This window comes from Accipiter gentilis, chromosome Z (genome assembly GCF_929443795.1).
Source record: "Accipiter gentilis chromosome Z, bAccGen1.1, whole genome shotgun sequence".
In the NCBI taxonomy this organism is placed as follows: Eukaryota; Metazoa; Chordata; class Aves; order Accipitriformes; family Accipitridae; genus Astur; species Astur gentilis.
This window is the reverse complement of record NC_064919.1, coordinates 12,445,927-12,471,645: the sequence shown is the minus strand read 5'-3', so window position 1 is coordinate 12,471,645 and position 25,719 is coordinate 12,445,927. Positions and strand designations below refer to the sequence as shown.

Genomic DNA, 25,719 nt, shown 5'->3' with positions numbered 1-25,719 from the left:
CATGGAAATAAAATTTCTAGAACGGGTCAGAATTCACAGAAATGCAAAACAAAGTGGAACTTCCTAACATTTTCACTAGCCAAGAGCCAAACTTAGTAGGTAATTTTACACAGCTAAAAGGGAAAGCTGAGAACTGGCTTATTCCAACCCTAACGTTCTGGTTATGTTAGGCTTTATTCAATGTATTGGCATGGCTGATTTGTGCCCATTAACTTGAAACTTCTTCACCAGACTACTCCAATCAATTTCGCTTCCTTTTCACTTCTTCCAGGATAGCTGCAGGAGAGACTTTTATATGAACTGCCATCAAAGTCAAGCTAAAACACTCCAGGCTAAAAGCTGCTCACTAAAATTTGGGCCTTTGGAAATTACCTTCTATTAAGAACTGACTTTATTTCTAGAATCCTTTCTCTGTTGCTCCCCAGTCTATTATACTTTTTACACTCCTTGGGGCAGAAACAGAACTTTCCCATCCTTGCTGTGAAATTCTGACTACATCTTCAGTTACATCTTAAGTGAAATGGAAGAAACAGAACAAACTACATATATATATATATATACACACATATATACTATAAATATATATGTATACAGTTTTTCACAACATGGTGATCCAACAAGCAGATGAGGGAATATAGAATATGATCTGCAACTGAAATAGATCAATTGACCTGCCTCAAGGTGGGAAAACACCAATAAAAGGTCACTCTTCCTTATTCAGCTGTGAGACTGCAGGAACAAAACCAGTATTTCTGGAAAAAATACACACAAAGATTTGGGGAAGCTGGGGAGGAGGAAAAAACAGAACTTCAGAGCAAGTCCCCCTTTTTTGTGACCATAAAGGTGCCATTTTTGTTAATCTCAAAATGGAAATAGTTCTGTAATAGCCGTACCACAAATAATGTCATCGCCCTCTGCCTCGTCAGACCTCACCTCTCTCAGAGCCAAAAGGAACAAGTGTCTGTGCTGTCCACACAGTCATTTCTCCCGCTGCCAGCAACTGCAGTTGCGGAGGTGCTTTTGCAACGCTGACGCTTTTTCCTTTCCACTACAGAGAGCTCAGCACTGAGCTCACCAACTAAATTCAGAGTCTCCTCAGAATGTCATCCAAAGACACCAGCTCTGTCCTTGAAAGCAATGCAACAGTTAGATTTTTCAGAGACTTTCCTAACTTCCTAGCAATGCTGTCACTAGGAACAGAAATACTTCCATCTGAGCTACAGATCATGGATCTGCCAGCTCACACTGGACTCTTGGCTGAATTCTGCTCAGTATGAAATGGCACTGCAAAACAGTGCCAGACCTGGGAAAGAGGGGTGACTGAGAACAGTTAAATCTGAGACCACACATAGAAACAAGGAGCATACTGGCCCACATATCTGGCCCTCTACGTACAATTGATTGAGGCTGAAACAAACAAACAAGCCTGGATGGCTTCTGGCTGTCTCTATCATGCCCAGAACAAAGAAATCTCACCAAATGATTTCAAGGACCCATCAGTGACATGCAGTAGAAAGTGTATTTTACAATAAAAGGTTTTTCATTTGACACACCATCACAATTATGTGCATAAATGTTGGATTTTTATGGTAACCTGCATGTTATCTCACTATTACAGAATAAAAGAGAAAAAATACTTTAACTTAAGCTTACACAGAATTGTTTATCCAGGGCTAAAGCTTTCCCTTTTCCTCTACAGATGAGAACACTTCAGAGATAATACAGACATTGGTATGTATCTAAACCAGTTTCTCAATATAGCACATCTCAATATAGCACCATGAATGGGTATAGATCAGCAGTAAAAGCAGAGCAGCTTCAGTTGGCTTTACCTTACTTGGCCTGGGTGTGGAACACATATCCAAGGATGCAGAGCAAAAAACATTGGAAGAAAAAGGAGAATTTCAGTGTTAACTGAAGGAACAGCAGTGAAGGGTCATTAGAAATGTCTCTAGAATTTCTTGAACCATGAGGGTGTGATTATGTCAGCGTTGAATTAGTGTGGCAGGATGCTACATCTAAAATACAGAGCCGCTAGACCACTCCATGAACTTGAGTGTAAGGATCATACACCTGAGTAACAAAAGTACCCCTACAGACACACACTTCTAAATCCGAAGCCCCATTCAAAGTGGCACCTGCTAGGACTAGCTTCTCCTAAGAATTATCTTTGTAAATCAGTTATCTGATCTGAAGTCTAGAAGTTCGTATTTTCAGTGAAACTCTTTTTAGCATAATGGCATATTTCTTCCAATAAAATGTCAGAGAACTGGCACTCATTAGCAGTACTCTTAAACCAGATTAATTTCATTATACAAACTTGTTTCTGTAACAGACAAAAGTAAGTACAGCCACTATAATTTCATGTTGTTCTTTTTGTCCAGTCCTGTAATAGTTGTTCTCACTAGAACTTTTAAGAACATTCTTCTATTCCAGCTACTTCTTAATTTCCTACTGTTTAAACTTTTTGATTTGCCCTAAAAATAATTTTAAAAATATAATTGTAAAGCTTGGGAGCAATAGAGCAATATTTCAGAAAGAGAGAGGCTCTAACAAATGAACTATTAACATATGCACAATTATCTGAGGAGGGCAAGGCTAAATTATTTCTCTGTGCTTCCCACATTAAACTGAAACAGATGGAGATGGAAGATACATACATGACAGACAAAGACAGGCTTACAGCCAGAGGTAGGTCTGACAAGAGTGACAAAAAAAGCAGAGGGAAAGAGGGGAACTTGCAGGACTGTAGCTGTTTTGGAGAACTTAAGATGGCAGGGAGTCCTGCCTCATCGCTTCTCCCTTACTGGTCCATTCCTGGGTATTAAAATGCTGCACCGCTCTGCTGTGCCTTGCTCTGAAAACTTTACATTATGAAAAGACAAGCTAGGTAAACAAGAGGCAAACAGAAAAGAAATTACTTGTTGAAGTGCACATGAAGAGCTCCAACTTTCCAACTATACCCACTGACAAGATAGACTTTATGTTGCTGGTACTGCATAATGTACTGGAACACTGCTGGTCTCCGTAAAAGGTAAAAGAAGTTTTCTTTCACAGAGGATGGCATGTCTGTCTCTCTAAATCATTTCCTGCCTCTCCAGCTCTCCCTTATTCAGGAACAGCTGCTTATGAACTCTTTCACAGGACCAGAGCAGCAGGAAAATGAACCAGAATAAAGTGGTGCAGTTTGTACCGCTATGTCAAACCTTGGCAACCTATTCCATTGAGAAAGTGAATTATCAGCAGAATGTGTGAAAATCAATTCCACAAGTGAAAAATACGTAACAGTAGTCCAGTATGAACAGTTAAGTCATTCTTTCTCAATCAGTAAAGCAAAATGTTATCAACTCTTAATCACTAATGTAGACAAAGGTGTTCTTACTCAGCTACTAACTGCTGAAAACTTACTAACTTGAAGGGCAGATTTAGTAAGCAGTGGAAATGCTGGATAACAGAAATTTTATCTGCCTAGATCTGAAAAAAGTATGCCCAGTTAGATGCAGTTAAAAGCTCTCTCATGTAACTTTGATTGTAATTCCTCCTTGCTACCAACTATGAAGTCTGCTGTTACACTTTGAAATATCCTTTTTAAACACCAAAAAAAGAATTACACTACCTAGAGAGACAGAACATCTAAAATTATAAAGCCAGTAGGAATCAGAAACATTTAGAATTCCAAAACCAAGTATCATATATTCAAAGTGGTAAAACACAAAATATAACTTGGAAAAAAATGACAAAACTTGAGTAAAAACCAAAATTCTTGCTTCTTTATTTCACCAGTTAACAGAATGATTTTGCTAATATATCTCAAAGCAACTTCTGAACAGGAATGGAAGTAATCACAAGCACTTGATTCTTTCTTACAGAAGGAAAAAATATTAACTGGGTGTATGCCATAGGAAATTGGTTAACTGTACTTTATTAAGTAACTCTAACCAGATGGTACACACCAGCTCATTAATCAGATAATGATTTAATGGCTTTCCTCAGCTGTAATTATAGATCAGAGATTAACAAAACTGCACTGAACACAGGTAGCTCCTTATTTGAATTAGTTTCACATGCCATTAAAGCTACTCAGCTTTTTGGCAAACTGCAGTTTTATAGATTGGTATATTATTTGCAATTATTGCTAATTGCTATGAGCAATGACTGCAGTACCTCTGGAACACCTCTGTTGCTGACACTATTTAAATGTGACAATTTTATGGCTAACAACTCTGTACTTGTTATTGAAGTACCATTACCCATAAGTGACCAATGAAAGTCTTCTACCTTTATACTTGGAAATACAATAGGCATTTTATCTGATATAAGGGTTGATCTATATTTTCTCTCATAATGGGCCAGTTTGTGTCCTAAGGTATCCAAAATAGCAGTTGATCCTCAGGCAGTCGCAACTGCATCCAGGGATTATTCATGCAATAAAGTACAATGCAGACACTCATTATCAGGCATTCATGTGGCTGGAATAGCTGAAAGCCTGTGGCCAACACATGGGACACATGCTAATGTCTCTGACACAAACCTGTTTGTGAGGGAAGGTTCTCCTTTACATATACCACCATCTGGAAACAAGGGGAGACAATAAGCATCGCACTTCCAGTAACAAACACGTTTCAACTGCCCATGCTATAGTACATACATGCTGTGCATGTATGTCCATACCCGACAGATGCTGGCTTTGGTAAGAAGAGTGCACTTTCTCTATGCTGACTTTAGGGGGTAACACATCAGAGAAGAGAGACATTTTCAGTCTCTAGGATTGATGATGTAATCCCTGTTTGTGCCACATCCACTGGAGCAGATAAATGTACAGCCTCGCAGGCTAAAGCAGCAGGCGGGGAGTGCACTGTGCTGTGGAGAGAAGAGCTGGGGAAACAGAAAAAATCGAGTTAAAAAAAAATACTTGAAAACCATTCAAGACTCAAGTATGGGCCTGACAGAGAACTTGCATCACTCATATTCATGGGAAAAATGACAGAGTTTCTGAAGTGTTTTGAAGACCTAAGGTGCTGGTATAAATTCTGAACATTACAGCCAGTGTGAGATGGGTAGGAAGCATTCCCATAGGGTCCGATGACTACCTGACCTACGTTTACCTTGGCACCAACAACACTCATGCCCAATGCAGATCTTCAGAAAGCTGAAGTTTTGGCACTGTCCTTATGCACCTGAATGGGCATCACATAAAAAAGGAAGCAAAGGATTAAGAGGAATGAAGCAAGGTGAATGTGTGACAAGGCACCTTAATAACAACTACAGGCTAATGCATTTTTTAAATGAAAAAAAACCCCACAATATCTAAGGACATCAGCAGTCAGGCTGTGTGTTTTGTGAATCCAGTGTCGGACTTTTACTCGCTGAGGAACAGTTAAAACTGCTGTCAGCAACCATGTTAGTGGGAATTCACAATCTGTCCCACTGCAGTAATATAATCCCTGAGGCAGCAGACATGTGGCAAGCTGGTGAGCACTTGAATACAGTGGTTCTTTGTGACAGAAGCTGCCGAACAGAAAAGCTTACAGGGAACCCAAGAAATAATCCAAGACCATTCACCTGATACCATGGCAAGATCAGCTGTAGCTGTGTCATTCCTGACAAATATTTGTTTAACCTGCTCTTGCAGACCACTCAGAAGCCATGGTTCCACAGCACTCACAGTGTTCTGTTCCCACACATCCCCTTCCTACCATTCAGAAGTACATGAGTATACTGCCCATGAGTGGTACATGCACCGTGGGCACTATGGACACAGGGAAGTTGGTTCTTCTCTAATGGCTGTTTGTGTATTTGTGTATCATGATGTTTCTTGGCAGTCTCTTGTCTGCCAGGCTAAGCAACCTACTAGTAGATTACCCTACTCACAGCTGGATCAGATAGATCTCATGTCTCTCTTGTCAAGTTCCTCTGTCTCATTCTCCTGATGGGCCACATCCTTCTTGGAGTACAGTGCCTAAAACAGGACCGTGGCTTTACAACTGGACAGGGCAGAAGGCTGACTTCACATGTTTTTTCAAATTGCATTCTCCCTCAGAAATGCATTAAATTGATGCTCATTTAAAACTAAAAGAGTATTTAAGAACATTACAGCTACTTGTTCTGAGCACTGTGAAGGGTCTTATCACAACCGACAACTGCGTTTTCCCTTCTCTTCCTCCTACTGGGATGGGACAGCTTTAATTTCTGCCAAGGATTCTGTCTGATGTACTCTAAAACAGAAGAATGGATTCAAGAATTTTTCTGTACATGGGATCAAGGGCCTAAAACATAATTATTGAATTATCAAGTCCTGGCCCCCAACTTTACACCACATTACAGCATGACCCCTGTCAAATGCACTTAATGTACTCAGCTCCCCAAGGATGTCACCTGAGGTTTTTTTCTCTCACTCCTTTTAAAAGAAGACTGAAATGGAAGTTCAGGACCTAAACTTCTCTACACTTATTCATTACTCGTTCACACTCATACATGATTCTTCCAGTACTATCTATTATCTTAAATAGCTCTCCTATCACTGTGATGCTAATTGATTTGACATAGTATTTATAACTCTCTGTCACATTTTCACCAGAGAAACTGAAATAACTGAGGAGCCTTTCACACCACAACAGCTCAGGGACACCCTTCCTCCTGCAGTAAGCCCTCTGACAGGAGTGCTAGTTTAGACACCAAGACAGTTACGGCCCATTCTACCTCAAATGTCAAAGCTGACTCTGACAATGTTTTTCAAAAAACCCCAAAACAATCAAGACTGCAAGCTCAAGTTTACCACTGCATCCAATTGCCAAGGGAATGCTGAGGTCCATTCCTTTACTTACTTGAAAGACACCATGGAATCTTTATTTTGGAATTTAGACGGTAAGAACTGATTTGAAATTTAGATAACTATAAATAATCCAATTAATCCTACTTTCTCCTGCCCTGTATAAGACTAGCTTCTTCTGTTTCTGAATGCCAAATAAGCAGCTTAACCAATCAATGCTCTATACTTCACAGCCCCCAGGCTGGTGGCTCCTGACCTTTCAAGAGAAAGAAGTAAGAAGACTATTCTTAGAGATAAACATATTAAAACAACAACAAAGACGTATTTTTTAGTCAGGAGATCTTACACAAACGTAGACATTCACAATTACTTAAAGGCACATATTTGTTTTACCTCTGAAAGTAAGACAGCTATAAAGTTACTGCCCCTGCATGAAGGATCACGAAACAGAAAGAAATCAATTTCTTAAAAATTTCTACCGTGTTTTTATTGTGGCCTTTAGCTAAAGATCAACTGCTACTGAAAAACAATCCTTTTAGGCCTTTTTAATAAAGTTGGGAAGACTGGAAATTGGCATCTTACATAAGAAAATTACAGCAACATTTCTGTCGGTATGACTTCACTTTTCAAGTAGCACAGCATATAAACTTCATTTATTTAGTTAACATTAAATCAAAACACCTCTGAACTAAATTCCTGGTGCTATTCACTGTCTGAATTCTTCCTTTATTAAGATGAGCTCCGTATTTTTCAGATGTTTCGCCAGTGATTGCAAAGATACAGAGGGTGTCAGTTCAAGCAATGGACAACTCCAGTGGCAACTGATGGAACTCTTTGTAATAGTTTCTAACCACCCAAGAGACCTAAACCAAGCAGGTTGGCAAGAAAAACTATCTGAAAAGAAAAACATGTAAGCCTTGCGCAGAAGGACTACAAAACTGGAGTTCATAACAATACATACCGTGCTGCTGAGAATGACAAGAACAATATAAGGCAGACAGCAGCAACCGACGCTAATCCAACAGCAGTCATGTATTGCAGAGTGGGTGATAAATCTGAAAGAAAATATCAAACAATTAAAATGAAGAAATACCAAATAGTGTAGCTTCAGTCTGGTGACTGACCAAGCCTGCTCAAAGCTAACGTACTGCAACAAAACTCAGATGCTGGACTTACTGCTCAGTCAAGTAGTAATGGAGCTGACTAGTAGTTACAGTCCAGTTGAGGAAGTAAGATTGAATGCTGTATTTCTCAAAAGTGATTATACTTCTCCATCGCTCAGTTTCCTGCCTTTTTCCTTTTTTTCTTTTTTTTTTTTTTCAATTGAGATACTCAGTGTCAACATTTTCACCTCTCATAACCGGCAATTTCAGTCTAAATCATATGCCAAGGTGGTCTCTGGTGCCAGAAAATCCTAGCACTTTATTAAATGGCTCAATGCATCTCCTTCAAAATTGTTACAATCTGGGCATGATTTCTCTTCCCCATTCTTTTATTATTTTTTTTCCAAGTGACAGAATACAAATAAACCTGGCAATCACAGCCTTACCCAAGCCCATAATACCAGAAGTCATCCGGGGACAGAACAGAAGACTTACAGTGATTTGCTGTCAAAACCAGAATTATTAAGAACTACTGGTGAAGGTAACCTGGGAAAATCGAAAGTCAATCCCTTCCAGCCACTTCTATCCCATTTTCAGCATTAATCAAAGGTTACCTATTTATTACTGGATCTCCCAGAGACATCTAGGATGCTGGATCTTATTCCTGCAAGATTCCACACCTCTATTTGCTGTTAAATCTTGCAAGCACGAGGATGCTTGCAAAAATTCTTGCAAAAATAGCACTTATTCAGTGAAATTACTGTATATGTCCACAATGAGAATCCAAGTGCCTGAACATCAGAAAAGCAGTTTCTGTTACTTAAACTGAACTCTTTTGGGGCTCCTCTGAATGTACAGGCACAAAACTGGCTGGGCATTCACCCAAGCAGCCTCTGAAGCACAAAAAAATCACACAGAATCATAAGGAGAACCTGACCAGTTTACCATCTTTGCCTAACACTGCTCAGTGAAGCAAGGCTTGTATCTGTGCAGCACCCCGTGAGTCTGGCAGAATAAAGAATTTCAGACAGGGACCCTAAAAGAAAAATCTGTTCAACCTACAAGCATGTTCAGTTTTGGTAAAAGTTATGCCTATCCTTGTATCACTGTAACACCAGTTTCCATAAGAAAGTTATGCATCTCTAGAGCAGATGTCAGCTCTCCATAAAAGTGACAGAACTGTCTTCCTTACACATTGTGGAGTATATTTGGTGAAAAACCCTCAAAATTCCTTTTACTTATTTGTGACAGAAGGAAGTGTGCTTTTAACAGCTTTCTACCAGTTTTTATTACAATGATTTATCACATAATGTGTAACATTGTCTAGACAACATCTGAAACAGTCCCATTTGGTTTAGATTTAATTTATAAATTTGCCTTCCACACAAGTTGAATTAAGAAATAGTCCTCAAAGGATTCAGTGAGCCTAAAATACTCTCAGCCTCTCCAGCTGCAGAAGTACATTAGACCAAGGACACCATTTGGCTAGAAGTCCATGCGATATAAAGGCAAATGGATTTACAACAGAAAGCCAAAGGCCTGACCTGTCCTACTCCCATCCAATGCCCATTCTTTTCACCCCCAATAAGTAAAATAGCCCCTGATGATGCTCTATAAACCGATAAATGACAAATTTAGAAGAGGACAGTTCTCTGTCTTTCCAGAGTTATTTTACAGCTCTTGCCTATACAGCTCTAGCAATAGAGCCCTCAAACCTAGGGAATTGTTGATGTTAGCCAAGTCTCCATGACCACAAACTGCCTAAATTATATTCTAAGTGTGACAGTAAATGAACTAGGTCACGAGAGTAAACAACAAAAGGCAACCTAAGAATAAACACACAGTTGTCACCAGAAGATCAGTAATAGCAATAGTCAGACTTGGGTTTTATAAGCAGTGGAGGAAATGCACCTATAGCACTGCATGCACCACATGATTTATTATCATTACAAAGTACTGTCTCACTCTCCACTGTCACTGCATTTCCTAACTCCATGAGTCTTTCAACTCAAAAGCAGAATTTAGTTTGTAGGGGACTCTAGTGGTACCAGCCTCTTTGTCAGGAGAGGTAAATGTTTGCTTTTTGCGAAACATGATGAAATGGGTGAAGAGAGTACTGTCCACCATGGTGGAAAGGAGGGAAGCTTGATGTCTAGTGGATTCAAAACTCCTCTGAGGTAAACTCATTCACTGGAAACATTTTATACACAAAAAGTAAAACAAAGATAAAACCACGATGAGAAATTCACTGACTTTTAAAGTTATGCCATTACATTTTTAAGAAACTGTACTTACAAGTACAAAAATTTGCCATATTTTTCATGTTTGCATGGTGTCTTTTTTTCCTAAGTTCATAAAAGGACTCAACTCTCCAAGGACCACCTGAACATACCAAAATAATGTGGCTTCTGAAAGCTAGAAAATGTTTTGGGTTTTTTTTAAATATTTAAGCCAATATAGAACTGTTATCTTAAAACAGGTTTCAAAAATTTCACATCTTCTGTGCTTCAAATCCTTTGTGCACAAAAATTGCTGTAAAGATTTCAATGTGATGCATAGAAAGAGTAATCTTGAAAACCAGGGAGAAACCAGGGAATCCATTTTAGGATGGACTACTGAATCCATTAGAATGGAATACTGAAGTGCAAGGCAAATTTTCTGCCTCTAACCCTTCCAATCCTCAAAGTCACCCAACCATTAATGGCAAATGAAGAAACAGGCACAGCAATTATTAGTTTATGCTGCCAAGCAAAGCCATGACAACTTCTGTTTTCTCACTGAAGGAAAAATTGACTTACTTTTAATTTGTGCCCAAACAGCACAGGACTGTGTTCTCACCTGAAAATGAAAACAAAAAAATCACTGTTTTTCATGAGAGAAATTTATTATCACTAACACCCTCTGCAAGAGCAGTCATCCACAACATACTGTATTTTATTACTATTGAGAATGGAGTTTGTTATTCCCCTGGCAGCAGCCTCTAGCTTGTCTGAAAAGATTATAAACTATAAAGATAAGATTAGAGAGAGAACTTTGATGAAAGGCTGGCTCTAGTCTTTCAGATCATCACTCTTCCTTCCTTTCTTTCTACAACCTAGGCATGCAAGTAACATAGAAGGATCTTTGAAGCTGCATGGATAAGAATTCAGAATTTATTAAATGCTGAGATAAGGCTGAATATGCTGTATTAACTCCATCCCCATGTAGAATACATATGTTAAAATATGGTACTTAATGCCATGTTTTTCAAATACTAGATGTAAGGTTTTTTCCAGTTATGACAACTTGCTTGGTAATTTTTATAGTAGTTAACGTTCACATTGGTTGAATAAATGTTTATCAGGCGTCTGCTTTTGTAGACTTGTTTAACAAGTTTTGGTTTTTTACAGCAAGCTTTGGTCCCTGTAGAGCTTTTTTCCCCCAGAACACACTCATACATACACAAGAAGTTCTATTCTGAGTTCTATTGTCTACTGCATAATTACTGTGAAGTCTATTTTTGTCGTGCTTCTATATGTACTTTCCTGCTAAATGACTTTCACAGAATACATACACATATTTTTCATGTTTTGGCAAAATGTTTATTATGTTGCTCTGGATAACGGTATGTTTCTATGAAATTGAAGGCTACATTTTGAAGCATTTGCACAAAAGGACAAAGGCACATTTGTATGCTTAGTCTTACTTTCGTGTGTCTGCATGCAGAATTGTAGAATCTCAGTGTTTCTTAAACTCATTTTTATAAGGAATTTTCTGGTTATTTAAAAAGACAAAACACTGACAAGGAAAATCCTCTTAGGAGAGGAAGAATAAAGAACAAGAGGTGGATTTAAAAACTCGACCAAATGCCAGATTCTGGGGGCACTGGTGTGACTAGCATCATGAAATACCTACCTCTGTGACATACTCTAGTTTGTAGCAGATCAGTCATCTCTTGCCTATCAGAGAAGTTACAGAACTCCCAGAAATCTCAGCAGCGAAGTTCACTGATCCACACTTCACACTAAATCAAATTATAAACCCCTTCCTCTTATGAATTGGCACCTTTCCAGAAAGTTATCAGTGAAATTACTCCTCCAAATACCATGGATCCCAAAGTCCATAGTTCAACCTGGATATTCACAGGTAGCTAAACTAGAGATTGAAACCCCTTCCACAGCTGCACACTTAAAAAGAGTTCTGGAGAAAAGAGAAAAGATTTTGCCATGCATATACATTTTTCTCAGCTGAATTTTTATTAGGCTAGTTTTAACAGACTTTTCTCACAGTAGGGGCCATTTTGATTCTGACTTTCCAGAAAGCTCATAGCTTTTTTTCCTGAAAAGACTATGTGCCATCTTCACCTTTCACAGTCCTGCTCTTACTTCTGTTACATGCACAAACTGTTTGATCCAAAAAAGCTTATGCTGCCACTGAACAAAAGCTATGCTAAAGATATTAATCTCAAGTAAGTTTAAACTCCAAACACCTTTTTTAGTTCCTGCCCTTCACTATGAGCCTTGGCTCCCTGCACAGCATGGAATCCATAAAGTAATCACTGGAGATTAAAATCAGTACCAGATGGGTTTCAGTTATTTAATTAGCAGTATCCCTCATGTAGAAGGACACTTCCAAGGGTGGACAATTCATTCCACTTAAGTAAAGTTTTCATGATAATGACAGCAAATTCTTGTTTGTTCCCAGATCCTTCGTCTCCATCATCCCTATATTCCAATTGCCAAATTCATCAATATGAAAAATGTTAATTTCCATTAACTCCGACTTCATAACTGCTTTCCTTGTACATCCCCAACGATCTCCTCAGATCATCTGACCAGCCTTTTAACACATCTGAATGTCCTGCACAAATGAAATATGCTTTTTAAATTCTCCACCTTGAAAAATAAACAGAAAGTAAAAACCACACAGCGGACACCTTTCTCAAGACCTCCAAATCTGAGCAAGGCATAAATGAACGTGGACTCAATAAAACGGAACAGCTTACTTGTCTTAACTGTGTCCACATAATTTTATTTGAACTGATTTTCCCACCACTACCACAAAGAAAATATGTCAGGTATATTCAGGAATAATGGCAATAAACATCACAACCAAGCCATGATTTTGCAGCATGTATGATATGTATTGTACCCTTCTCAGCATGAAGGGGTCTGGAGCCAGAAGGGACTCTGGAAGATGCCAGAACATAAAAGTACAATAATGAGAACATTAGTTAGGAGTCTATGACATGTATTTCTAATGTGTCTGTATTCAAATGGAAATGTGTTCACAACTAAAAGACACTACAGAAATGCTGATTTCACATGTCTTAATAATTGAGGGCCAATTAAAGAGCAGATTTTTTAAAAAGCAGGCTTTTAAATACTAACTCTTGAATCCCAATTCAGTTACTTAAGTAATCAGATTTTTAGAAATTCTCAAAACCCAACAACCCTCAATTTTTAGTTCTGAATTTCTTTAACTTCTTAATACCAGCAATTGCACATAATACAAGGGCATGGTAATTGACGATAAACGAGTACTTTTGAGCCACAGGTCTAAGTTCCATCTCAAAGAAGCAGAGCTGGGAACCAAAGCTGTTTGGCATTTGCAATCTTAATAATGATTTATAAATGTTGTATGTAACTTTGTGTACTTCATCAATTAACAAAAGCCATAGAGGAAAGTGTATATTAAGGAGCTGATGCATTCTAAATGGAAGGAAGCAAAGAGTGACTTCTACAAATAACAGTAATAATATTCCATTAAATCAGCGGCCTAGAAAATACAACTGGCAATGCTAGAGATGAAACATCAGAAAATAATCTGTATGAAAGAGAAAGAATAATGTAACTTAGAAGCAGTTTAGCAAACAGCTGGCAGAGATGCATAAGCAATCTGCACTGTTCTGTGCAAGAAAAACCTCAACACAAGTAACAATAGGAAATGTTCCCCAGTATCAGAAAATATTGAAGGGAGACAGCTAGGGAAACCAATGTATGAAGCCCATAGACACATAAATTGAGCTCAAGGGTGTATTTAGGAGTGCTTAAAGAGGCTAAACTTGTATACATTTGACTCATTAACAATCCTGTTCCACAGAGTAAATTTTTCTAAAAAATACAGTTCGTTGTCTAAATTCCAAGATATTTTGGGCTAACTTAACATTATTTATGAACTGAATGCCTTCAGATGTCATCTCCCTACTTATTCCCTCACATAATTAATTAAAAATTTATGACAAACAACAGACTTGTATCAGGACCAGAAACCACTTTATCTGTGCTATAAAAACTTCTTAGACTATTGTTAAAGTAGATGCCACACAATACTTACGTTGCACAGATTACTAGATACCAGTAACAGCTATTACATGTATTTTTTTTATTTCACTTGCTTTGGACTGAGGCAGAGTTGCATTTCTTAATAGAAGCTGTTTCAATTTACTGAGATTTGGGTGTAGGCTTCCAAAATTGTAGAGACTTATTTACAAGTGACTCACAGATCAGTTTTTGTGTGCCTGCTTGCTTCGTGCTGTATATGCAAAGCCCTAAAACTCTATTTTATTTTTGGGGGGGGTGGCAGGGTGAGGCACCGTTCAGGCGTTTTTCACTTCAGCAGGGGTTGCTTTGCTCTGTTTTTACATTTGATATTCAGGAACTGTATGCACATGAAAAGTCTATCACCTGGCCCATATGAGACAAACTTCCTATTTCTGAGACTTACATTATGAAAAAATTACAACCTGTTAACCCCTGAGATAGATGACTGGAAAACTAGTGGCATAATGACATCTTGGCAGGCAAGACACTGGAGAATGACACAGATGAGATGTACATTTTAGAAACTTCTTGTTTTTAATTAAAATACATATTTACCTTAAAATGACAACAAAAATAATACTAGTAATATATTTTTTTCCACAAGGCTTTCCTAAGGAAGCTGGAGTTGACATTCATTGCTACGTGGAAGGTAACACACGTGACAAAATGTATTTTTCCTTGTCATTTGGAGAACTGGAATACTTTGCTATAAAACATTCAATTAAAAATTCAAATGGGTGAATTTTTCATTGCTAAGGTGTAATTTTCAGATACTCATACTAATTTCTTTCACTAAATTCTGGCCCAATAAAGACACGCTCAACTACTGAGGGCAGTGACGGCACATCATTTTTAGTTTCTTCCATTGTTTGCCTTTTGGCATCCAGAGTTGCTCCAACATTACAAAGACATAAATATCTGTAAGGAATTACAAAAATTATTCAAAGAGCTTCAGATCGAATCTAAATCTGTCAGCTAACAGACCCTTGCAACACCATAACACAAAGGTAATATTTTCCTCTTTTTTCCCCAGCAACATTTCATTCAACAAGTGTAAAGAAAAGGTTTTAAAACATCCATTACCTTATTCCACTCACTTATTACTCTCAAAAAAACACAATACTCTTCTCCCAGGTTTAAAGGAGCATTATAAAACTTCCCATAGTAATGTCTGTCTCCAAGAGCAATTGACATGTTATCAGCAACATCCATCGCCCGAAATTCAGCTGCCACATATCCTTTAATGTCAGCGGTGTTACTAAAGAAAGTTGCAGCAGCAAAGGAGTCACAAATAAAAGTGCTTTGCAAACCCAGAGGAAGCACAATCACTTGATAAAGACTGGAGTGAAACAAAAAAAGTAAACGTTAGGCCTCACTTCAATGTACTAAGCATCAGACATTCATTAATTCACATTGTCTTTTCTATCTTTAGCCTCTTAACTGCTTTTTATTATCAATGTCCAATACGAACACTTCTTATACTAAAATATTTCTGTCTGTGTGTGTTCCATTGTGTTCTGAACCAAAAGCACTGCACGCACAGCTTAGAGGTGGTTCTCCTCATCCCATGCACATTAACTTTATATGTCTGTTCATGTTGAGAAGAGCATCAAACTGAGTAGGCTATCTCTTGCTCCCCTCATCTAAGACATAAGTTCACCTATGAAACAATACATCATTGGCCTCTAGAAATGATTCATAATATCCCAGAAACATAACTTCTGTTTAAAGAAGGAGAGGACAGATATAATTTGTAAAAAAAATTAATCAAAGCTGTTGTCAGACCTCTCAAAACAATGTTTAGTCTATGGTATTCAACCATAGGAAGACTCTTAGGGCTGTTACACCAGTCATTTCCTGAAACATTATTAGCTTTCAAATATTTTCTGCTTTAGTGTCATGTTGAGTTACAACTACCTTTTCCATCACAAACAGCACTTAGCAAGGTGTAAATCCTTTTTCTCTAGAAATATATTTTGGTAGTAATACACTAATACAAAAACACTACTTCAGAATATGCATAAATACAGATATTGTTCACCATTTCCTCTGGCTCCTAGGAAAAAAAAACGTACTGGCTGCATGAGTTTGTTGGAAAAGAAAAATCACATGGGTAGAACTGTGCTTGAATCCATCAATAAAAATCTACTGTGACTTCACTGTGGATAAAGGAAAAAAACCAACAAAACAAACCAACAGTGAAAACTCGGGATTATCAAAAACAGAATTTTGATCCAGAAAGCAGGGAAGAGTCTGAAGCCAAATACTACTCCACTAAGGGAAGAGAAACTGGGCGTTACAGCTTAAGTTTTCTCCCATTGCTAACAAAAATAATCTAGCCCCCACAAAAACTTCCAGTATGTAAGCAACATAAATCTGCAGAATGTTTTTTGAAAGGGTGAAGAGTGCACAGAGACAAACCTGATCGGTCCATTTCGATCTTCTGCTTTCCGAAGTCTGAGCAAAGCTGCAGAACCTTTTACTGAAACAAATTCTACATCTGGGAAAGGGGGATCTAAAAAGTAAACAAATACCAGTGATTCAGAGAGGTTTTAGAAATATTTCAGGCATGAGAGTTCCTAGCTATTTTTTCCCCCAAACTTCCTCTGTTAACTGAGCCTCAACCCCCTGATGGCTAAAGTCTGCAGGCAACATAAACAGTCTGGTCAAGAAAAAGACAGAGCAAATATAAGCATGATGGCATGGCAGCCCCAGCTCAAACCCCTGTATTAAATTATTTCTGCTAGCTGGGAAAAACAAAGATGCCAAAAAATGATGGTAGACTACAGAGAAATGAGACAGGAAAGATTTGTTGGAAGCAGAAATATTATTTATTAGACTAACTGAAATGGCCAAGGAGAAGAAAAAGATGAAACTCTGGGCACACAGCCTACTACAAGAAATAAAATGGTATGAATAAAGGAGAATGTATTAGCACCAAAAGCACTTTCAGGCAGGCAACTTCCTTAGTTACTGCTCACAGTCAGCTAGCAATATCCAGCCCCTTAAATTGGATTTCAATATGGGTACAGAGCTCTAATTTGTTTTAGTGGGAATTTGCAACAAGGCCAAAACTGAACAAACACTTCTGCTTCTAATTTCAACAGCAATGATGACAGCTGCACACTGACAGAGACTGGTGCTATGATAATGGAAATTACCACTATCACCCTGGAAGCAAAAATGAAAAGAGCTTCAGTGTGCACAACCAAGGGGGCAGAGTGTGAAGCATGGATACTGTCTACCCCAGATGTCTGAAAGAACAAGCACAGATATTTACAGGTATGGCTAAGCTGTTTGAAAACTGGTCTATCAAGCTGCTGATGTGGTATCTTACCAAAGAGTAACAAAAGCAGTGCCTATATACATAAAATCAAGGCTTTAGAGCACCGTTAGAAAGAATAACAGATGTCATGGAGACAAACAAAAGAAAACCAATGCATATTTGCCAGAGTTAAATCACATCAGGCAAAAATCTTGCTGTTATGCATGGATTTTTCAAACAGCTGGAATACAGACAGCTGCACATACATGTTGAAATATACAAAATCATTAACTCAGCAGTAGAAAATGAAGCTTGGTAGAAAAACTGTAAAGTGGATAAATAACTAGTAAACAGGGAGCTAGCAAAATACAACATGTTGGAAGCAGAAGTACTGGGGTGCAGGAAGGTTATTAGAGGAGTTCCTCCAAGACTAAACAAAGTAAGTACTAAGTCTGGCATTTTCTTAACAACCATGGTGTAAAATCCAGGTGCATACAGATTAATTTTGCTGCTCAATGTTCGACACTGTAAATCAAAAGGAGTATGGAGACATTATGCAAGAAGAACTGAATCACCTTTACAGCTATTGTTTTGCAGAAATGAGATTAAATTCACCAGTATAAAGTAAAAGGTGATACACTTGGGGCTACTAACAAGAATTTTTTGCTATATATTCTAAGTTCCTTTGAGTGTAGGAAGAGCATATTAGCTTAGCTAGCATATTAGAGCATCTCAGAATGAGTGTTAGTCACCAAAATGGTAACAGGAAAAAAAAGAGAAAAAAAAAAAAAAAAGAAAGAGGCTGCTCTAAAAAGCATAAGAAACTATAACACTAGAAAAGTACCACCAGAGATACAGAGGCCCAGGTGTGATCATTTCACCGTGTCTGAAGTTCCAATCATCAATCCAACAGAGCTAAGTGAAACTAGTGCAGAGGATGACTACAATAAAGGAGAAGTTGTTTTATATGAGGGAACCAAAAACTTGTCTTTGTAGCCTATGAAAAAGAAATTTGAAAGCCTATATGATCTCTGCTTTAGACAGATGAAACATGGGAAAGGAACAACTTAAGCACAGCTTGCCCAAAATAAAGACAACAGGCCACACAGGCATCCCTAGTAATAAAATCTACCTTGCCCTTGGCAAAAATCATCCTCAAGAGAACCTCCTGAAAGCTTACCTAGCCAAAGAATTGCTCTGGTAGTTCCCTTCATCAGGTCCTTTTCAAAACCAGTTTATGGGTGAACTACCAGTGAAGAAACCAACTATGAATGTTTAGGATTGAAATGAGACTAAGATTTACATCTAGCAAAGCCTCAGTGTTCCACAGCAGCTTCCCTCTAGCAGAGACAGGGCAGAAAACCTTTTCAGATAGTTTTCTGAGTTAATGAAGTGTATTGCTGCCTGCAAGAACAAGAAATGGTCCTTACTTCAGAGAGTCTTTTCAATACTTCTGCATCTACAGATATTGTAAAACGTACAGACAGTACTTCTATCTGAACAAAATAAATGAACAAATAATATTTGACATCCAACCTTTATGTCCTTTGCACCTTGCAAACCTAAACAAACAGAACTTAAGAACTGTAAACCCTTCCTTAAATTCAATGGTTCCTCAGCGCAGACATTGCTAGTGGACAGTGACAGGAAAATATATCTGTCAAGGTAGATACATCTGGTGCATTTCTCCTATCCTCCTTTCCTTTAGCATCCAATACCACCAGGAGACACTATAATTAATTTCTCTTGAGAGTTTTCCAATTTCCAAGAAAAACTTGGGTATTTCTTCTTTAGTGCCAGCCAGTACGAGCATTGAATGCAACAGTTTTGCACCTTTTTTCCAGAGAAGCAGTGCAAGAGGTACCAAGGGGACAAAAAGACTGCTGACTAAGTTCATAACAATTAATTTTTGTTTTCTATAATTTGACAGGAAAAATGCAAAACATGAAAATAAATAGCCATCCAGCACTGACAGCCCTAGTAAGTGGGCAAAAGAGAGCAAAATCTGAAAAAAACACACAGGGCTTTTAAAACTTGGAGTCTTTTGATATTTTTAGTTGCTGGTAAGAAATACTGATTACTACAAATATCAAGCACATCAAAGACAATCTGCCTGTTTTAATAAGAAAAGTGAACAACTTGCAACAATACAAATTAATAACAACAACAACAATAATAATAAATGAAAGGAATGGATTTCATTTTTGCTTCAGTGACTAGAAAGGAAACTCTGAAGGAGTTAGTCCATATGCAATATTTAGCAACTAAGAACTTTTATTAAAAGAAGCATCTTTCCAGAAATTTAACATTAAAAAAAACCCCAAAACCAACAACTTCTGCTGCGAGGACATCATAATTTCCAGATTTAAAAATCCACATGGTAAAAATACTGGCTTAACACTGTCTAGAACAGGTGGAGGGAAAGGGGAAATGCTTTGGAGAGATGAGGACTTGCACTAGGTGGGCTGTGAGCAGAAAGCAAAATCCTCCAGTCTGTTCAGGTGCTGTTAGCACCTTGCCTTTGTTAAAGGTCTTGGGGGCTTTTTAACTCTTTGCCAGCAGAACAAACTAACATACCTGTAGCAGCACCAGGAAAATGCAGAAGAACATAGCAAGAAATGCACGTATATCCAGAAACAGTCCCACTCTAAGCGCTTCCTTGTCATAGCAGTGCTACATTACTAACGTTTGGACATTACATATACAGGCTCATTTTCTACAATGAGAACACATCCGCTGAGCCTCCCTCTGAACATGAAGACAGGCTACAGGAAAAGAAGTGCACACCAGGAAGCGTGTACCACTGCAACAGCACGGGGAAACAGCACATGCCTCAACGCTGAAGCAAAAGCCTGCTTGGTGTTAACACTGTAATCACGCTCTTCAGAAAAAGCTAGCATTAGCATGTTGGAAGCAGTTCCCTATCAGTTATCATGAAAGCACTTCACAATGGAACAGCTACGTTTCTTTCTTTAATCCTGGAAATGAGCTGTTTAGTTCTTGTTTTAAAGCCCTGGTTATTGCCAAGACTGTTTACAGCTGCAGACCGAGGGCTTCACAGCCAAACAGCCGCAATACAAGGAACGTGCACTTTTATGACATTCTTCAGTAGTGGTAACAGGAATGTTTAATGCCTTTCCTGTCATCTGACCTTTTGTACAGCTCTGAAGCTGTAACTCTGGGATAACACTGTGCTACTTACCTTTGCATATATACCGCAGGCAAGAAAAGTTGTAAGTTTCCTATACACAGACATGTCAAAAATAAATGAGCAAATCAAGTTCTATGCCACCCTATATATGGATATGCAAAAACCTGTTAAACTGAATGATTTGCACCTTATTAAAAAACCTTTGTTTGGTGCCAGCATTGCTCTCTTTACAGCATCTCTATGTCATTTTGGGCTAATGATACAGCTTTAAAAATACCAATGGAAATGAACCACAAAGTCCAAAAACAGATGGCAACTCTTCCCAAGTTCAGGGAAGTCAAATCAAAGATTCCTCTATAAAGCCAAGTTCTAACTGAAACAATCCTTTGCTGAAATACCACCATTTGTGTAATCTTTTATTTCCTGGGCTGCATTTGAGGGCTTTGTGTCCATAACATTTTTTACTGATTTTTAAAACAAGGAAGACAGAAACACTGCTGTAAAATTTAAAAAAAAAGTAGAGACGTTGATACTAAAGAAGAGGTATTCTACTGCTTGTATCACTGTCTGAAGAGTAATTAAGTTTACTGTACGTATTACAGTATAACTGCTTTAACAAAGAGCGAGATTTTTTAACTTGGAGAAAGTAATTACTTAAAGAAGGGAGGGAAGGAAGGAGGTTGAATAAATCGACACCGCCTCTACAGAAAAAGATAATTTAAATCTTCTTGAGAGAACTGGTCATCTCTGGAAATCCCACTCATGTGATTCCCTCTGCTGACTGCGGCCTTTGTTCCTCCTGATCTGTGGCTGAATGTCACACCATCCCGTTCATCACAGGAAAGGTATGAATTCGATGAGGCAGGCAGTAAAAATGGAACGGGAACTAGCGCGCGGCGCTGTGCCACCGGCCAGGCGCAGCTCTTCACGCAGTGGTGTGCTTTGCCTCCTGCAGGTTTGGCTCCCGCGCTGTGAGAGACTGAACTCTGCTTTACAAAGTCCCTTCTCTTAGGGGGAATACTCCGCGGGCCAGGACGCCTTTGAAGTAAAACGGTCCTAGGGAAGGAAGGAAAGACGAAAGCAGGGAGACGTGGTTTAGGGGATCTTGGCTGGGACCTCTCAGTTTTTAACATACCATCGAGTGACCTGCCACCAGGCCCACAAGTTAGCGTAAATCACAGCCACGCAACAGACGTGGAGCCAGCTCGTGCACCATCGCGTGTTTTCTGTGTCAGAGCAAGGGTGCGAAATGGTACCGACGCAAGCTGCAGACCACATCTGGTCATCAACGAGAAACAAGAAAGGATGCTGGACAGGGAAGAGCTCCGAGAACGGCTTTGCGGGCTCCTTCCTCTGCAAAGCCCCAGGGGCTGCAGTGAGGCTGACAAGGGGTGGAGATTCCTGTGTAATGTCACGGGTAAGACAAACAGGAGGTTCATTTCAGGGCTGCACTGTCTCCCTTGCTCAGACCGCGAGGACCGAGAAGCCTTCTGAAGCAGAAAAATAAGCCACAGCAAAAGCGTCCTGCAGGCACCTCAGTTCCACGCAGCTGCTTTCCATCTGAGCACCCTTCAGCAGCTCCGTTTCACTCTCTGCCCTTTAGCAACTCGGATCGGCTCTGCAAGGACTTTCCTTGGAAATCCTGTCACAGCGATACTGTGCGGTATTTGCCAAAGGTCCTGTTTTCCGGAAAAGCTTGTGTGCCGACAAGCTTTCCACGCGTGGCTCTCGTAAAGCGAAGCAGAATGGAGCCCCTCTGGGTGCGTGGCTACAAGTCAACTGTGTCCCAGGGAAACCCCAGGGCAGCATCAGTGCCCTGCCAAATGGTGTTCTTCTTCAGGAGTTAGTGTGATTCCTAAGTCGCCAGGCCGAGTTAATGGGAGCACCGGCAGGCAGGGATGCCACCGAAAAGAGCATTTACTCAACCACCCAAGGGAAAACCGGTCTAAATAATGGTAAGAGCAACTGCCCCGGGTCTCGCTCCCAATCCGAGGCTAACCCCTGTGCCTGCAACACAGGAACTTTTGATTGACATCTGCGAAAGGGAAGCTGGGCCCACACCTGGATGTTCACGTGGCTGTTCACGCGTCCAGGACACCGGCATACCAGCCGTCCGCCCGAGGTCAGGGTTTGCCACAGGCAGGCAGAGCCAGGGGAGCGCTACGGCTTGGCAGAGGAGTGACCAGGGGAACACCAGCCGCAGCCACCCCGTTGGGCCGGCTTGTTTCGGGGAAAGGGACCGCACAGGGTACGTGGTGCTCTGCACACGGAAGGTGACCCTGCCTGCCTGGTGTGTACCGAGCGGTGCGTATCACTTGGGCTTTATTAACACAGAAGGTCACGGGCTGACGGGCGCTGTCTCCCAGGAGGCTAAAAGTAGCCTAAACTTGCTCAGAGATGGAGCCAGTCAGCATCTCTCAGGAGCAAGCCTTTAAACGTGCATTTTCTGGGAGCCTTTTAGACCCCAGGTCTCCGTGTACTCAGCTACATACTCGGTGGCTGCTAGCAGGCAGCCAGCTAATGAGTTTTCCGGCGAGAGGAAGAGTGGACAGTACTGAATAGGGAGAACATAGGAGCTCATGAGAAAAAATTAGAAGGCAGAGAAGATAAAGGAGCTGCTGAATTGTTCATGTCACAGTAATTACATAAGTCCAGACTTCCTTAGCCGCTGCTTTCAAAAGCGGTGTGACTTGCTGAGCCTTCCCAGCAAGGCTTTCCCCAGGGGGCTGACACCACGCAGCAGCAAGGTCCTGGACCGCAACCAGTCCGGGCAAGGTCACCCAGGACTGCCAAAGAGGGAAACTGAAAACAAGAGCCTCCCTCGAGGGGAAGAGCCCCCCTGGCCGCACAGGGACTTTTTTCGGGCAACTCTCTGATGGGGGAGCCGCGGGCAAGTTTCAAGCGGTGGGCATGTTTAGGGGGCAGCTAGGCGAGATGCGGGGTCCGGGACAGGATCGCGGCCGAGCGCGTGGGTGCCTCGTCTGACCCGAGTCCTGCACCGAGGCTGAGGGCCTGTCTTGCAGCAAGCCTTGAAAGCTCGTGCCTGGCACGTGAAGGAAGATGAGCCAGAGAGAGGTTAGCTGCCACCGTACCACCGCAGACGTGTCACGAATTTGAACAGCTCTCTCTGGAGCTCGCTAGCATCGCTTAGGCTGACAGAGACTCCTCCCCGAAAAGCAAATCCGCCTACCTCTTGCTTTTTCTTGTACGGGCCATTTCTAGGTTGCATTATGGTCCTGCATTGCCCCTGAGGCAGAGGAGCAGGCAGAGCCACGCTCTGAGGTTTCCGAGGGCAGAGCCCCCGGGCTGACCCGGGAGGAAGGGGCTCACAGCACGCCGAGGAAAAGCAGGGCGAGGTCAGAGCCAGCCCGCACCGGCCGTCGACTGCCCCGAGACGATAAGACACACTAACAGATGGCCAGGCAGGAAGAAGTCTTGCTCGTGTTTTTGATACTCGGCTGCAAAACAGAAAAAAAAGGAAAACGCGCAGAGTGCCCTGCCCAGCAGGCGGAAACCCCGGGTCCCTGGCGGAGAGGCACGGGGCAGAGCAGCCCCAGCGCAGGACTAGAAAGCAGGCACGTGCCTAGTTTGTCGTGCCCTTTCCGTTCACTCTACCCCCGATTTTTTAATCCAGCCAGTTTGAGCCATAGCTCCTGGCTCATCTCTACCTGAACACTTCGATGCCTTGTCATCTGCTGTCTTCTCCTCTGGTTCTTCCTCGGGCACCTCTCCCTTGCGTTCTCTAGGAACAAAAGTCTCACATTCAAGAGACCACCTACGAAAGACTTGAGTTTTCATTCCTGCCGTCCTGCAGACGCCGTAAGAGGTGCCAGGGTCTGCCAGCAGAATGGGAGCTGGGTGCCGTTTGCTCAGGGTGGCCGGGTTAGGGGCACGCTTGGTGTTTCCACAAGCGTGGACCTGGTGTGACAGCATCCTAACCTCAGCTAAAGAGGTCTGTGCTGGGATCCTGCAACCAGCCACCACTGCTCCCGTCCCACTTCCCAAGCCCATGTTAGGACCTCGCCTGGCTAGGCAGAGGGATGCAGCACTGTGCTGGAGTTGCAGGGTGAGCACCCAGCCTTGCAATGGCAGCCGCCTCCTACGTCCCCTCCCTGTGCTCCCCGACGGGACGCGGGGCACAGAGGACTAGCAGCTGTACATATGCACCGAGACGAAGGCACCGACACAGTACCCGGCCGGGGGAGAGGGGGAAAATTTGGTCAGGGAACAGTCAGCAAGGTACTTCTTCAACTAAGAGGCATGAGGAAATACACCGCTTTTTTTTTTCTTTTTCTTGCTCCTCTTGCGTGCAACATCCACCCAAAGTAAACAGTACGGAAATCAATTTAAGCCCTTGCAGTGGCAGGCCATGGAAGAGTTTGGTGGTTGCAGCTTTCACGCTGACAGAGAGGCACTCACTGGCACTGGCATTTTCACACAGCACGAGCTGCAAGACCTGGAGCTCTCAGCACAGCCACCCTGGGGCCAGGAGCCAGGGGCACACCTGGCACTAAGCTGCTGGAGGGAAAAACCACGGTGCGCTGCTCCACAATGGGGTGGGCAGGACGTGAAGGCAAGCAGGCTGGTATGGTCTAGCGACATGGGAATTGCAACAACTGCCCAGCTGGTTTGCTCCTTCCCTGCTGAGGAGTCAAATCCCGTCTCTGCTCCTCTGACCTGAGAAACAACAGACGTCAAGGCTTCCTGAGCGAATATCAGGTTTTAGAGCACGGCGGAGTGTAAACAGATCGTGGTTCCCCGCTTCCTCACAAAGGAGGGGGGGGGCACGTGTTGTTTAGACATATTATTACGCTCAACGGCTTTAACAAGCCTTGCTGTACTACACAGGTAACATTAAAAACTATGCAAGACAGCACTATCGGCAGCTTAGCAAAACAGAAAGTGTAACTGTAAGCAACTTAGCTGTAGTAAACGATTGGATGTAAGTCACCAGCTTGACGACCCCAAGCTGAGCGGTGCGGCTGGCACGCCTGCGGGACGGGAGGCCATCCAGAGGGACCTGGACAAGCAGGAGAAGTGGGCCCACGTGAACCTCATGAGGTGCAACAAGGCCAAGGGCAAGGTCCTGCACGTGGGTCGGGGCAAGCCCCGGCATCAATACGTTTTTC

General features: G+C 41.2%; 1 protein-coding gene across 9 annotated transcripts in view; it reads right to left on the bottom strand.

The window, feature by feature from the left end:
* The window catches only part of SUSD1 (sushi domain containing 1), a 69,409-nt gene that overhangs the window by 9,341 nt on the left and 34,349 nt on the right, over positions 1 to 25,719 (bottom strand). For 4 of the 9 annotated variants that reach the window (XM_049796137.1, XM_049796136.1, XM_049796130.1 and 1 more), the window contains 5 exons: positions 16,596 to 16,689; positions 15,258 to 15,513; positions 10,671 to 10,710; positions 7,731 to 7,824; positions 3,744 to 4,875 (listed from right to left, as the gene is read on the bottom strand). In XM_049796137.1, coding sequence (XP_049652094.1) covers positions 4,737 to 4,875; positions 7,731 to 7,824; positions 10,671 to 10,710; positions 15,258 to 15,513; positions 16,596 to 16,689 — 623 coding nt within the window. In that variant the 3' untranslated portion in view covers positions 3,744 to 4,736. Of the gene's footprint in view, positions 1 to 3,743; positions 6,216 to 7,730; positions 7,825 to 10,670; positions 10,711 to 15,257; positions 15,514 to 16,595; positions 16,690 to 25,719 lie in introns of those variants that run through there. The other 5 variants (XR_007505141.1, XM_049796132.1, XM_049796133.1 and 2 more) reach the window with 5 other exon arrangements.